The sequence below is a fragment of the Marmota marmota genome, unplaced genomic scaffold, assembly GCF_001458135.2.
Source record: "Marmota marmota marmota unplaced genomic scaffold, marMar, whole genome shotgun sequence".
Classification (NCBI taxonomy): domain Eukaryota; kingdom Metazoa; phylum Chordata; class Mammalia; order Rodentia; family Sciuridae; genus Marmota; species Marmota marmota.
In genome coordinates this window covers 37,993,319-38,008,573 of record NW_025999949.1, presented here as the reverse complement: position 1 = coordinate 38,008,573, position 15,255 = coordinate 37,993,319, and the positions used below count along the sequence as shown (strand labels likewise).

At 54.5% G+C, this 15,255-nt stretch overlaps 1 protein-coding gene across 4 annotated transcripts in view; it reads left to right on the top strand.

Annotated features, from left to right (window-relative positions):
* The window catches only part of Zftraf1 (zinc finger TRAF-type containing 1), a 24,242-nt gene extending 12,987 nt beyond the window's left edge, over positions 1-11,255 (top strand). For 2 of the 4 annotated variants that reach the window (XM_015486654.2, XM_048802373.1), the window contains 3 exons: positions 7,603-7,841; positions 8,653-8,864; positions 10,439-11,255. In XM_015486654.2, the coding sequence (XP_015342140.1) occupies positions 7,603-7,841; positions 8,653-8,864; positions 10,439-10,830 (843 nt within the window). In that variant the 3' untranslated portion in view covers positions 10,831-11,255. Of the gene's footprint in view, positions 1-2,323; positions 3,685-7,589; positions 7,842-8,652; positions 8,865-10,438 lie in introns of those variants that run through there. The other 2 variants (XM_048802375.1, XM_048802374.1) reach the window with 2 other exon arrangements.
* The last annotated feature ends 4,000 nt before the right edge of the window (positions 11,256-15,255 follow it).

The window sequence follows — 15,255 nt, the reverse complement described above, 5'->3', positions numbered from 1 at the left end:
CCGGCAGCCGGGACCCTCTCCGGTCCTCACCTCCGCCTTCTGCGCCCGCGGGACCCTGGAACCTGTCCCGAAACTCCTCGTTTTCTCTCTCCTCTCCTTGCTCCGAACCCCCTTTTTCCGTGTTCCGACCCTCTGTCAGTTTCAGTTTTCTCTTTCTTGTTCAGATCCTGCCTCTCCCCTTCCAGGTTCCTTCAAGGTTCTCTTCTTGATACCTTCCGCTCCCCTCCAGCTGACCCCGAGGAGAGCTGGAGACAGGTGCCCATGCTCCCTGCCCATTCTTGGCGCTGCTCCTCACTCCCAGGCTTTCTGGGCACACAGGCCCCTTTACTTGAGGGAGACCCTCTGTTCTGGCAGCCACACCCCCAAGCGTGTCCCTCCATTTCTGAACTCGTATACATTTTCTTTTCTGTTCTCCAGAGCCCTGTCAAATTCTTTCTGAAAAACAGGAAGAAGGGAGGGGACTGCCTTTTGTCCCTCCCCCAGCCCTCCTGCTCTGGTCTGGAGGAACCCCTGCTACAAGACTGGCAGTCAGGGTACTTTCTCCAGATCAAGCCAGAGTTTCCCACCCCAGCCCCCCTCATCCATTCCAAGCCTGGTTTCCTTGGTCTCCCATTCACCATCTGAGGGAGATCCAGTGCAGTGGATGGACTCAGGATCCTTGCCACCTCAGGGCTGCTTGATGGGTACCTGGTCCAGGTAGATCCAGAATGTCCCCTCCTGGTTACAGAGCAGACTTCTGGTTTAGGCCCAGAGTCAGTGGGCAGTATCAGTCTGCCTTCTCCTGATCGTCCCACCTTGGCCCCAGCCCCTTTGAGAAACAACGTGGGTTCCTGTCAATTATTTTGTACTTACAGGAGCTGGAAATGGCTGGTGGGTCCTTGCTTCTGTTTAGACAGGGTCCTGTGCGAGGGGGCCACATATGTAGGAAGCAGGATAGGGCTAGTTTGGGTTGCTATTTCCCTAGCCTCTGGGTCTCTCAGTCCTTTCTGCTCTGACCAGAGGTTGCTTGGGAGGACCCCAGTATCCTGGATGGGGCAACCACCTTCATGCATGTCAGGCTGGGGTCAGCGGGGGGAGAATCTTCCACAGTCCTGGTCCCAGCACCAGCATTTACCCCTCTCCTTGGGGACCATCTGGACCCCTTTAACCCCTAGCCCATTTTTTCTTGCCTACAGCCTCATGGTCCCCTCTGCTGGAAGAGCTTTTCCTCTCCTTGGCCTTGAGTGAGAGCCAAGTCAGTAGTGGGGAGATCCCAGGGAAGTCAGGGGTATCCTTGTCTCCCTTCCTGTGAATGGTCCGGAGCTGGACTTGGCATGATGACAGGCCACCCAGTACTGGCTTCTAGTGTACACAGCTCTGCTTGTGGCCAGACAAGCTGGTGACCAGGCCTCTGAGCCTGGCTGGTTCAAACTAGCCTGTACTCTGTTCAGAGTAAGCTCTGGCCTGGGCAGCTAGAGGCAGGGCAGCTGAGCAGATGTAACAGCATGAAGTCCAGGGTTGCCCTGACTAGTGCCCTGCCAGGTGGAGGCTGCCCCGTGGCTTCCCTGAGAGCAGACAAGCTGAGCATGGGGAGCCATGGATACTGACACTAAGTTGTGGGCTCTGCCACAAGCCTCCATCCCACCTTCATTCTTCCCAGGTGACACTCAGAGCAAGAGTTTCTCTCTCATCTCTAGAAGTTGGGAGAAGGAACTAGAATATGTAGCTGTAGAAGAGCCTTTGGGCCCTGTGACGGAACTTTGGCTGCTTATGGACTTGCTGTGTGAAATGGGGAGGGGGCCAGGGGAAAGAAGGAAGCGTTCCTATTGCCTCTGAATGCCACTGGGGACACTTCCCATGGTGGTTCCCTGCCATGTACAGTGACTCTGGAGGTTAATTATTGCTGTCCCCACCAAGTCGTTGTGGGTCAGGACAGACCATGCTCTTGCCTGGTCTTTCCAAAGGTTCTAGGCACAGATGGAGTGGGCATGCCCCTAGTCAGGGCCTACTGCTGACCACTACCTTGGCTTGGCCCCTTCATCTTTTGCTAGCCTTCATTGATGACCCACATTGATTGGCTGTCTATCGTGAACATTGATTGACTGTCTATCGTGAACCAGTCTTTGCCTTCTTGCTCTCTGCTCCTCAGGCAACATTTTTCCCCCTGCTGCTGGGGATTGGACCTGAGGGCACTTTACTACTGAGTTACAGCCTCGGCCTTTTAAAAAAAAAGAATTTTTTTTTGTTTTGTTTTGTTTTTAATTTTTGAAACAGGTTCTCACTAAGTTATCAAGGCTGGTCTTGAACTTGTGATCCTCCTGCCTCAGACTTCCAAGTTACTAGAATTACAGGTGTGCAGCTGGGGTCCTGCTGGCAACATTTTGCCTGATCCCAGCAGAATTCATGGCTGGGAATGGGCCTCTGCCATGCCTAGTGTCCTGAGGGCTGGCTCAGGCACTCTGCTCTGACATGAGGAGAAGAGGCGGTGGCCATGCTGAGCCCTGTGTGTTGTATCTCACTCTGGGTTATGTGGTTGGCTGGTTACATGGCAACTTTAGAATATATTACCTGGCAGCCAGGCACCATTTGTGGTGCTAAGGAAGCTTTGGGTATTGGCAGAAACAGCCATGAGCCTCATGCATGTGTTCATCTACCTGGTTCAAAACTGAGTCCTTGGACCCACAGGGCCAGCTTCCCCATGGGCCAGACACATACACCAACATGTATCAGGTTGGGCAGTTTGTTAAGGCCCTCAAGCAAATGGTTCTCGCTGCTGTGGCCTATGTCATGTCGGGTTAAGGGCCACTGCAGGGATGGCCGATGCATGCTTTGATGTTCTGTGTGGGTGATAGGTGTGTCCTGGGCAACTGGCCTGGCGAGGTGTGCAGCCACCTTCCTGAATCCTGGGCAAGGCCCTTCCAAAGTTCCAGGCAGGCATCAGGGCAGGCAACCAGGTGTATGGCAGGAGGGCTGGAGGGGTAGCAGCAACACCCATTCAAGAGTTTAGGGGCAGGACAGGAAACTTATGCTGACACCCTGCTCTGGATACAGTCCTGGGCCCCAAGGGCAGTATGACCTGTTAGCACCTCTGCCTATGAAATACCTTCTCTGAGGAAGACCCAGCCTTGGTGTGGTACCCAGGATGTTACAACCACAGCCTGATTCCTGACCTCCCTATCCCAGCTCTCCTGGCACAACCCTTTATAGAAGGCTCAACTTGGTTCTCCCTAAGGCAGACCCAGTCCCAGCCCTTTGTCTGGATGTCTGTGAGGCCCAAAGCCTGAGTCTTGACATCTGGAGGAAGACACTACTTGTCATTTCTACTCCTCATGAACTTTGAGGTACAGGAGTCAGTAGGTGGTGGTCTTTTATCATGGGATGTGGTCCAGCCTCCATCTGGTGTGACCATGGCCTTCTGGCATGCCCCATTGTTGCTCTAGCACACCTTGAGCTGCTCTCCATGTCACCCCTCACATCTGCTCTTCTTTTGGCTTGTCTGAGGCAGTGCCCCATGTCAAGACATTCCCCACTCCCTGCCACAAAGGTGCCCATCCCTCCCTAGTGCCTGAATCCCTCTCAGCCCTGAGGGAGGGTGGTGTGTTCTGCTGCCATCCCACTCCAAGACCTTCTGCCTCCATGCCAAGTCTCGGCTCTGGGGACTTTTACCTGATTGACAGTCCTATCGATGAAAGGCCCAGAAAACAGGTACTGCTCCATCTCTGCCCACAGTCCCTCACTCCCTGAGAACATGTAGCAGCTCAGGCTTCATCATTCACATGGCCCATGAGCTCAGATACCACTGATATTTTTTTCCTTGAGACAGGAAAGAATTTTGGAAATAAGTCTGCTTAGGTGTCCAAAACCCAGGACTGAGCAAGGAGGGTTTCTGTAGTTTCTATAGTCTATGTTGTTCTTTTTGTGGTGATAGTTTATCAATATAAGTCATTTTATTATTTGTAGTATTGGGGATTGAATCTAGGGCTTTGCACATACTAGGCAAATGCTCAATCAGTGAGGTATGTTCCCAGCCTTTTAAAATTTAATTTAATTTAGTTTTGAGGCAAGGTCTTACTAAGTTGCCTAGACTAGCCTTGAATTTGTTATCCTCCTGCCTCAGCCTCCTGAGTTGATGGAATTTCAGGCATGTGCCACTGCACCCAGCTTTAAATTACTTTTAAGCAGTATTTGCTACTGAGAGCATTTCTAGGTGGGATGGGGGTGAGTTGCTGAGCCCCACCTGAATTTTGACATCAGGAGGGGAGGTCAGATTTCATCTGATTCAGTAATTCAGATCTAGCCTGAGTGGAAGGTTTAAGTCCTGCCTTCTCCCTTAATGATTATGTGGCCTTGGACAAGGAACTAGTCCTGCTCAGGCCCATGCTAAGGAGGTTAAGGAGGCTTGGTTGAGTGTGGGATATGTCCCAAAGTACCACTGTGGTTGTTAAAGCCTTGCCTACACTGGGAGGCTCTTGGGAGGAAGGAGGCACCTCCAACTACTGAGCAGTGCTTTAGGGTTAGTGTCCAAGGGGAAATCCCTCAGCTATATTTTGGTATTGTGACCTCTGCAAAGGGCTGTGGGTCTCTGACCACTGGGCAGAAGGGTAGACTGTTCACATGGGTCTGGGTAGTGGAAAGAGTGGGTCCCCAGGGTTTGAAAGGATCATGTGGTACAGGGTGGAAAGAGGTCCTAAAAGGCCAGCTGACCACAGAAAACTCATGACCAACTGGAAGTCGTGGGGCCCCATCTCTAGGACCTGCTTGTGGCCAGGCTTCTCTTTGGGCTGGGACAGGGCCACTCATATGAACTCCGGGTATACACAGGCTGAGCACATGTGAGCTGCCTGCAACAAGGTGGAGAGAAGGGCTAGGTGCTGTCCTGGGATGTACAGGCTATTTCTAGGTCTTCCTGGGCTCTGCTGTGGATGATCATAAGGGTGGTGTATGTTTTGAACCTGCTGTGGTCTGGCTCCCCACCCTTGCCACCAGTCACTTTAACCCTCTTACCTCATTATAATCATCACCTTGTGCATGTGAGGAAACTAAGAAGAAAATTGATGAGGCTAAAGTCATGCTGCTGTTGACCTTGGTCTGGGGTCTGAGTCCAGAACTGTGGCTCCAAGCCAGCATCTGCCCTAGGAGGGATTGCTTGGGAGGCCCTGTAGTGTTGTTCTGGATTGCAGGTACAAGTCCTCCTGGCTGCTGTAGGAGGGCAACCTGACCTGCGTTCTGGAGGTACCTGGGCTCTTGGGTGCCTGACCCTACCATGTTGAGTGAGCATTGTGTGTAGTCATTGGGTGGGGCCCAGCTTCTGGCTTGGCAGTGGGCACAAATCAAGGGGCCATGTACAGTCTGGCCCACCCACTGCTGAAACTGTGTGGCTACCCTATGGCCAGGCCTATGTGTGTTCAGGAGGTTGACAGAAGACATTAGGGCATAGTGACCACCCTGCTGTGGTCAGACTGTCTGATCTGAGAGTTTACCTGGAGAATGTCCCTTAGCTGGTGAGGGGCTGTGTGTGGGTGTGACTTGTCCAGTATGCCATAGAACATCTTCAGCTGAGTAGTTGTCAGGGGTGAAGGGGCAGTGACCCCAGAGCTTACAGCTCCCCCAGGAGGCCCAGAGGGAGACTAAAGAGGGCAGGATTAATACCACCTCTCCCATAGTGAGGAATTTACTACTTGTTTTGGGGTCTGTGGCCAGGGGTTGGTAGCAAGTGTGGTGCTGAGAAGTCATGGTGCTATGCTTGGCAGCCTTGATACCCACCTGGCAGGACCCAGGATAGCTGGGGTGCTTATAATCAGGAGGAGAGGCCCAGTGGGCCAGGATGGGGGCAAGTGGCCCCAGCCCTGCTTGGAAGTGCTGGGAAGACCAGGCTGTAGCCAGCAATACTGTTGCCCTCTCCTCAGGCTGGTGGACCCTGGAGGCAGCTCTTAGCTGGGCCCAGAGCTTCATCCAAGGCCTAGGTAGCCTCAAAGCAGGGGACTCGTGCCAGTTCCTTGTGGGCTTCCCTCTTGAGGGATGCCTCATGGTGCTACATGGCTGGCTCCCCTCTGAGGAGGCAACTTGAGGAATATGTGGCCATCTGATACTGTGCTATGTCCTGCCCTCCCTGGCAGTATCAGCAGCAGCCCTTGGACCAGACAGTCCAAGTAGGTGGGGGCAAAGAGAGGCCCTGTGACCTGAGCCCTTGTGCTACCCACATTCCACACCCCACTGACTCCTGGGGCTATACAAAGCAACCTGGTTTTCCCACCAGGACTTGCCTTAACCCCCTCCTCAGCCAGCTTCTATGTCTGGACCTGCTGCTGCCTGGCCCCTGCTAGGTTCTCTCATCCAGGCTGCACCCAGCCAGTCACTCCTCACTCGCTGTAGTGTGTTTTAATTTCTAACCTAACTTAGAGCATGAGACTTGAATGCAGATGATGTGTGGTGTTTTTCTAGATGTGGTTTCTGTGGCAGTACTCTGTTGCCATCAGTCCTCAGCATGTAGGTTCCATCAGGCCTGGCCTGAGAGGTCCTGCTGAAGCAAGAGAAAGATAGCAAGGATTCACTAAGGACCCCACCTGTATAGTGTGATCCCTGGCATAGCCAGGTGGCAGCTTATGAACATCCTTCTCCCCAGTGCACACTATCTAGAAGCTGTAGTGTGATGGGCTTGGCATATGGGTGTCTCTCTGTCTTCCTCTGTGCTGCTGGCATGGAACCAGTGCCTCTACAGGCTAGACAAGTGCTCTCCCACTGAGCTAGACCTGGGCCTCCCCTCTCATACTGTGAGCCTCTTGAGGTCTTCCTACCCCAAGTCCTTTGATGGCACCGTGTGATGCTCAGAGGTGTATGTTGAACAAGTGAGAGATGCAAGATGGGAATGATTGTGGCAGCACTGTCCACATGAGCAAGGTCCCCCCAGCAGGAGCGGTCTGGCTCTTGCTGACCCAGTTTACACCAACCCAACACAGTACCATGTTCGCTCACAGCCCCCATTCCTACCTGCCTCCATCCTGGGTCATCCTGGCCTCCTGCCTGCTACAGCTCTATGTCATTCTGGTGATAGATAGCCCCAGCAAGTAGCTCCTCTTTCTGGGCAATTGCAGCTGCTGGCTTTCACCTGTGCTCACTAGCAAGGGCTGGCATGAAGAACCAGGGTTTAGGTCACCCTGAGGGCCCTAGTCCCCACATGAGCAGCCTTTCAAGAAGGCACAGAGAGAGAGCCTGCTGCAGTGTGTGGGGAGCAGCTTCCACTCCCCAATGAGACAGCTGCTGGCTGAGGGCCTCTGCCTTGCCAGGCCAAGAACCAGATGTTCTTATAGGACAGGGCAAAGGAAAACTCCAGGTTTGCCAAATCAATCTCCACCAGTCAGGCTTGCTTCAGGGAAGAGGCGGAACCCCCATGACCTGATGGTGCCCCACAGAGCTCAAGCTGACTGAGTCCTGGCACCCCCTGGAGCAGCTGTTACATTTTCTAAACACCAACATGAACTGGGGACTGGCGTATGCTCCCTCCTCTCCTCACCAGCTGGAGTCCCTTGGGACAACTGACCAAGCTGACGCTACGGGAAAGGGCGGGCACGTGTGTGCGCGCGTCCCGCAGGTCTGTGAGCTTCATCTCCCTTTCCTTCTTCACAGTGTACTAATGGTCACTTGATGTGCGCTGGCTGTTTTATCCACCTACTAGCAGATGCCCGGCTGAAGGAGGAGCAGGCCACATGCCCCAACTGTCGTTGTGAGATCAGTAAGAGCCTCTGCTGCCGGAACCTGGCTGTGGAGAAAGCCGTGAGCGAGCTGCCCTCAGAATGTGGCTTTTGCCTGCGCCAGTTTCCTCGTTCCATCCTGGAGAGGCACCAGAAAGAGGAATGCCAGGACAGGTAACCACTAAGGCTATGGGCTCCACCACACATGTGGGGCCCAGGATGGGGCTGGAAGCCCACCCTGGTGCAGGCAAGTTCCCTCCCAGGACAGGCTAGTTTGTCCTTGTTGTCTGGGCCTTGGGTACCGTATGCAACATAACAAACCTGTAGGCCCCAGGGTAGGGGGGGTGCATGGGCTTCCCATAGGACAGGGCAGGTTCTGTGCCCATTTGCTATCTAGACATGACCCTGACCTTCAGGGTTCTCTGGCCATGGGGTAGCCCCTCAGAAGGCCCAGGACAGTGTGGCCAGCTCAGGAACTCTAGAAGCTCTGCTCTACAACATGGGCCCAGTAGGTGGACAGGGCCGCTCAACCAGTGGATCCCTAATACCAGGCCTACTCTGTAATGATGTTGTGTGGGACCATGACAGTGGTCATTGGCTCCTTATTATGAAGAAACACCACAGCAGTGGGTACAAAAAGCATGCTGGCTTATAGCTCTCTCACTCCCCCCGCCCCCCCCGCCCCCGCTCTCTATTTCTGTCTTCTTCTCCTTCCCTCTTTCACTGTCTCCCTCCTCCCTCCTCCCTCCTCCTCCTCCTCCTCCTCCTCCTCCTCCTCCTCCTCCTCTTCTCTCTCTCAAACACACACCACATGTGGGCATGCAGGTACAACTGTTCTCTGAGCCTGTCCTTGTGGCTGGGCTCAGGATTAAGTATGTCCTACTGGAAGAGGTTTTTGACTGAGTAGAAGCTGCCTCTGGGGGATAGCTGGTCACAGCCACCTGCTTCTGGCATAGATGTGACCTCAGTGTTCACCTTCTCCCAGGGTGACCCAGTGCAAATATAAGCGCATCGGCTGCCCATGGCATGGCCCTTTCCATGAGCTGACAGTGCATGAAGCTGCATGTGCCCACCCCACCAAGACGGGCAATGAGTTGATGGAGATCCTAGATGAGATGGACCAGAGCCACCGCAAGGAAATGCAACTCTACAATAGCATCTTCAGCCTGCTCAGCTTTGAGAAGATTGGCTACACAGGTGAGGTGCCCCACTGCCCTCTGCATGCCACACGGGTATGAACTGGGGATGATGCTGGTGACCAGAAGCTGGGTATTGGGGACAGCAGGCTCTGTGCAGTGGGCACAGGCTGCGCCGGATGGCTGGGCTCTGGACAACCTCCAGGTGGACAGGAGGATATCTCAGGGAAAAAAAGATAGGTCAGGTCGGAGACTGAGCAGAGGGAGGGGCCAACAGGGCCTAGGGCATACCTGCATGGCTCTCACAGTAGCCCCTGCCCCTGTCCTCCCCACCCTGGCCTACCATCCCAGCAAGCTGGTATCACTGTGTGGGGCTCCACTGCCTTGGGACAGGTGGGGTCTAACCAGGAAGTGGGGCGTGTGTTAGGGAAGCCTGGGAACTCAGGGCTGCCACTCAGAGCTGGAGCAAGAGGAGCCTCCATCAGGTCAGGCCCTGTCGGCAGACCTCACTGAAGCCACCACAGGCCTCCCAAGGCTGGTAAGAAGCTGTTCAGGGACAGGACTCCAGAGCAAACTGAGGGCACCCAGCTCAGGCTGTAGAACCAGGAATGGATGTCCACAGATGGGCAGACTGGACTGGGCCTAGGCCCACTGGATCTTGTGGCTCCTGGGCTACTGCTACCACCTTTGAACATTTCGGAAAGCAGGAGTCAGGCTGGAGCCTGGTTCAGAGGACAGCAAGAAGCACCTGCAGACAATGGGACACTCAGGGAGACCCCATCCCTCTACTGCTCAGCAACACCAGGTGGCCAGGGCAACCATGCAGCCAGTCACACCATGCTGCCTAGACTGAGCTTGGCTGGGTATAGACCTGAGCAGGCTCCAGAGGCTGAGGGCCCAGGGGGCTACAGCAGCAGAAAGCCACAGCCCCTGGTTAAGAGCAGCCTCAGCTGATCGGACAGGCCCTGTGGGGTCTGGGTGGGCAGGGGCATGTGGCTACATCAGTGGCCAGGTAGGAAGCCCCATCCATGCAGGAAGGACTGGTTGCCTGGGAACCCACACCTCCACAGAGGGACTTGCCAGCCACAGGCTGTGGGTACAAAAGAGGACTGCAAAAGCAGGTCTGCCCGCTGACTGACAGCCCCAGAGATGCCAGGCAGAGCCTGGTTGCAGCTGGACACCTGAGGACCTGGCGCTCCCCTCGGGCAGGACTGGGTGCCACTTACTCACCTGCCGGCTTTTCTGGCAGCTCTGTATCCAAACCAATAAAGTACACTTGTTCTCAGAACTGCATCCTGTCTGTGTGTCTGCTTACCCCGCCCCTGCTGGGACACCAGGGCTAGGGTGAGGAGGGTGGTCCATGGGTCAGCCACGCCTGGGAGATGGCCTGACCTCCCATAGCGTTGGGTTCTACAGCTAATTGGTGTTTATATCCCCGGACCCCTGAAAGCTTGTGCGCCTCCATGTGCAATACTTGCATTTGACTTGCCTTGTGACAAGTAGAGCTCACTAGGTCCGGGTAAGTTGCCTTTCTCCCTGGCTGAGCCTGTCCTCAGCCTGGTCAGAGAAGGCGCCACCACCCAGCTCTGCCCAACACTAACGGCTGGCTGTTTCTGGCCCTGTCTGTCTCCACAGAAGTCCAGTTCCGACCATACCGCACGGATGACTTCATCACACGCCTGTACTATGAAACACCGCGGTTCACAGTGCTGAACCAGACATGGGTCCTGAAGGCTCGTGTGAATGACTCAGAGCGCAACCCCAACCTGTCTTGCAAGCGCACACTTTCCTTCCAGCTCCTCCTCAAGAGCAAGGTCACAGCACCCCTGGAGTGCTCCTTCCTGCTGCTCAAGGGCCCGTATGATGATGTGCGGATCAGTCCTGTCATCTACCACTTTGTCTTCACCAACGAGAGCAATGAGACGGACTATGTGCCTCTGCCCATCATCGACTCTGTGGAGTGCAACAAGCTGCTGGCTGCCAAGAACATCAACCTGCGGCTCTTCCTCTTCCAGATACAGAAGTAGGATGGGCTCAGGATGCCCAAGGAGCTGAGGGCCAAGGCCGGCGCCGCCATCCCATCCACCCCTGGCTTGGCAGCGGCTTCACATGACCATCTGATCATTTTAGCAAAAGAGGAGAACAGACAAAACCAAACACTGGGAAAGTCTGCATGCGTGTGCCACAGGGTCCCTGCCTCCAGCTCCCCCTCTTCCCGGCCTCCCCCTCCTGAGGGTGGCTGGAGGCTGGGCTGACCGCAGAGGAGACAGTGCTTTGGGCTGCCCAGGCTCAGGGATGGGTGGTGAGGAGGGCAAGAACCAGCGGCCCTGCCCCTGCACCCATCCTCACAGTGAGGCAGCACTGCCTGCTCTGGTCCCGGGCCGGGCTCAGGGGCCCTCGCTGACTTCAGACGGCATATTTGATTGCAATTAAAAGGCAGCCTTGTTTCCTACTTTCTGTTTTGTTGGAGGGGAAGGAGTGGCTGTGAATGGACGGCGTGGGAGCTCTGGTATGGCTTGGGGGTTACTGTTACGGCACCTGTGTGTGCCCCCAAGAGAGACTTGGAGACATTGCTTCTCCCACAGTCTGTCACAGGTCTCTGGACTGAGGCCTAGACAGGGACAGCCATGAAGGGTCGGGACGCCCCCCCCAGCTACCCGGCTACTTCAGGGAGGCAAGACTCAGCCACCAGGGCTCAGCAGATGTTTTCGGAATGCAGGGTGAAATTCTGTCTCTTCCCAGGAAAAAAATTAAACTCTTTATAGGCTCTTCTAAAAGTGATGCCGTTTTAGTGAGAGAGAGCTCATTCACTTCCTTTTAGCCTTGGGGCCCAGTGTCTTCAGGCTGCAAAGGAGGCAGGCCACTGGCTGTGAGCCTGGCTGGGTGAGGTCAGAGAGGGCCACCACCCCAACCTGCTCTCAGGGACTGGCTGCTGGGCCTTTGTTCAGAGAGCCACTGCAAGGGCCAAGGTTGGGCAGCATGGCTTCCCACCTACAGAGTGTGAGCTATGAGCAGGACTGGGGAGTGGGAAGCAGCCCTGCTTGGAGGAGAAGACCCTAGTCCTTTATTCCCCTGGGACCCGCAGAGCTACTGGGAAGGTAGAATTTGCTTCCCTCAATTTTTGTTTAGGAGATGGGGCTCTTTTGTGATAGCTTTTTTTGCTTTAATACCAAAGAACTGGGTTTCCTCTGCCCTGACCAGGCCACCACACACCTGGGAGCAGCCCCCACCCTCCCTACAGGCTGCCTGTGCCCCACGGAGTTGAAGGACTAGATAGCCCTGTCCACGTGGGTGCAGAGTTTAGGCCAACTGACCCCTGAGGCTCCTCCCACGCCACCCCCAGGGGGCTGAGAAATGGAGAGAAGGAGCTGTGGCATAGAGCACAAGCCCTAACCATATTCCTGAGCATGGCTTAGCACAGGGGCCAGGGTGGCTGCCTGAAACAGTTTTCTCCTCAAGGATGGCTCTCCTGTCTCCTCACAGACAGAAAGTTTCTCAGAGCTGTTTTCAAAGATCCATTTGGGCTCCTGTCCCCAGCTCAGGGCACAGAGCTTACAGGGAACTCCTCTCTGGGGAACCATCTCTCCTGCAAAGCTGATGTGGCCTGGATAGTTGGGAAGACCCATGTTTGGCTTTCTGCATTCTACGAAGAAAGACCCAACCCCAAAACCTAGCACATCTATAGGAGCGGTGGCCTCTGACTCAGGTACAGCCAGATGACTCCTCTGCCCTTGTGGGGCAGCCCTGTCCCACACCCACTGACAGGCACAGAGGGCCTGTGGAGAACAGAGGCCCTTCAGGGAGCCCCTCTGGATGCCAAGGTGACGGTGTGAGGGACAGTGCTGAACTGTCCTTTGCTGGTATTTGTGAGACTGATCCAGCAGAGGGTGATGTGGCGGCTTCCTGGGGTGGGACAGAGTGGAAGGTTTGTTCTCCAAGGCCACAGCTATGCTGGGGCAAGGAAGGGCACACCTGGGCTGGCAGGGCTTGGAGGTGACAGATCTGTATGTATGTGTGTGGCTGTGGGGTCTGGGAAGCCACCAGGAGGGAGGAGGCCCAGGGCTGCCCGGCCTACAGCCTTTCCTCAGTGCTGGAGCCCACAGGGTCGACAACAGGGTCAGCCCAAGACAGATGTGGGGACAAGGGCAGTGTCCAGACAAGGGGTAGGGGTGTGGTGTGTCTGGTGATGCCCAGGAGGACTGCTTAGGCCTTGCAGCACTGTCCCCAGCATGGCCCCTGCCCTATGACTGTCACATGCAGCAGCTGAGCCTAGCAACCTAGGGGAACTGGGCAGTGGAGGAGACTGGCATGTCTCTGGGCCACACTGGGCACTGGCACCACAAACCTTGCACCATTGTCACCATGAACCCTTTATTACTGAAGGCACATCTACTGGCCTGTGTCCTCTTGCTGTCTCAGCCTGGTCCCTTTTCTGTCACCTGTGAGGATGGGGGTGATTAGTCTCTGCAGATGTTGGGAGGCTTGTGGGGGTATAGGCCAAGCCAGGCCTCTGCACCCCTCATCTCACTCCCACTCTCTGTGAGCACCACATCCCTCAGTTTGCCCAAAGTGAGACATTTACAAAAACAATAAAAATAAATTTTTAAACATCAGAGCAAGAAGTGCTTTTATGGCTGTCAGAAATGACTTACATGTCACTTTTGTGGTCTGCATTTTCTTTGGATATTTTCTGTATGTAATTGTAGTTTAAAAAAATATTCCAAACTATGTTTTGTCTGTGTGTCCTTACCAGAAGACAGCCTCCCCGCCGCCCCAGCCTGTGCCCTGCCCCAGACCTCCAGCCCTGTGCAGCACCTCCTGCCTGCTCACCTGGAGAACAGCATGGAGAAGACAGTCATCTCTGAAGGGAATTGGGCCCCTAGGAACTATGCTGTCCTATGAATCCGAGGGCTGGAAGGAAGGCAGTTCATGGTCTTCCCAGCTGCTCTAGGGCATCCCTGTGTCTTCTGAGCCACCCTGTCTTCAGCCAGCCTCTACTTCCACACACCTTGATCCTCACCCCACCCCTCGTCCCTCACTATGCTCCTCACACACCTCACCAGCCTGTCCAAGTAGCTGCCTCAGTTTCAGAGCCACGATTTGGGTGTAGAAGGGACTGACAGTGTGGACCTTATTGTTCCCAACACCCCTGGGTCTAGGTGGGGGCCTGGTCGGGCACTTCACCCTCCTACATCCAATGTCTCTTCTCCCCCTGCTCAGTTCTATAGGCTTACTCTCACCTTACACCCGCAGCTGTGGAGACAGCAAAGCCCAGAACAGCCTAGGCCCAGCCCACAACTAGAGACCAGTGCTGTTTCACCATCCTGTTTCACCATCTGGCAGCCCTTACTGGACCCATCTGCCCTCCACAATGCCCTCTCCGCAGTAGGCCTTGCTGTCCATCCACTGCCAGTGAGTTGAGTTTTACCTCATTGGATCTGTTTTTTTTTTATTTTTTATTTTTATTTTTTTTTAGTTGTTGTTGGACACAATACCTTTATTTTATTTTTATGTGGTGCTGAGGATTGAACCTCTCGGGCTAGGTGAGCACTCTACCGCTGAGCCACAACCCAGTCCTGGATCTGTTTTGATTATGATAAAAAAAATAAACCCATCTATCTCCCACTTCTTCTGGACCTCCTCTGGGGCCTCAGGACACAGCCCAAGCACCAGGTGTCCAATACTCTTCTTACAGTGTAGCCAGGAGTGAGAACCCCAAGACATGGCAGATATTTGGTGTTCAAGGTAATGAGGGACAGGGTGCCCCAAGACATGGGATTCCAGACGTGTTAGGCCTTCCTACAGGTGAGAAATCTGTTAAAATGCTCCAAGCCTAGACCCTAACACCCTTTTATCTCTCAACACAAAGTAGCTTCGCAGTTTTATTAATGTGCCTTCACTGAATCTTCTAGTAATAAAACCTGCATATACATCTAGGAAATAGTACTTCGTTCATTTAGGAAAACACGGTTCCTTCTTTTTTTCCTCCCCCAAACATCCCTGGGATCTTGAGTCCTTTAATATGACTGGCTGTGTCTCCTGAATGCAGGTTGTTCCCTGGGGCATCTGTCCCCTTGATTGACTTCACATGCCCAATTACCCAAAGTGTATTTTTTTACTACAAGTCACTTTTGTTTCTTCTTACGTTAGGGCACTGCGTCCTTTTTTAATCCAAGTGTGAGGTGGTGCGTTTTGATTTCAGGAGGACGTAGCGACGGTGCAATAGAACACCTGGATGAAAGCAGGAGCCGCAGCCCCAAGGTGCTGTGAGCAAGGACGCCCCTCCGCCCGGCCCCGTGCCTGGTGACCAACGCTGGATGCTGATCTGGCCATAAAGCTCAGGGTGCCTGAGGCAGGCAGACTACACCTCCCAGGACGCTCTGCGCCCGCGCGCGCCGCGAGGAGGGGCGGGGCCTAGGAGAGACCCGCGTGGTGGACGTCAGGAGTAGGGC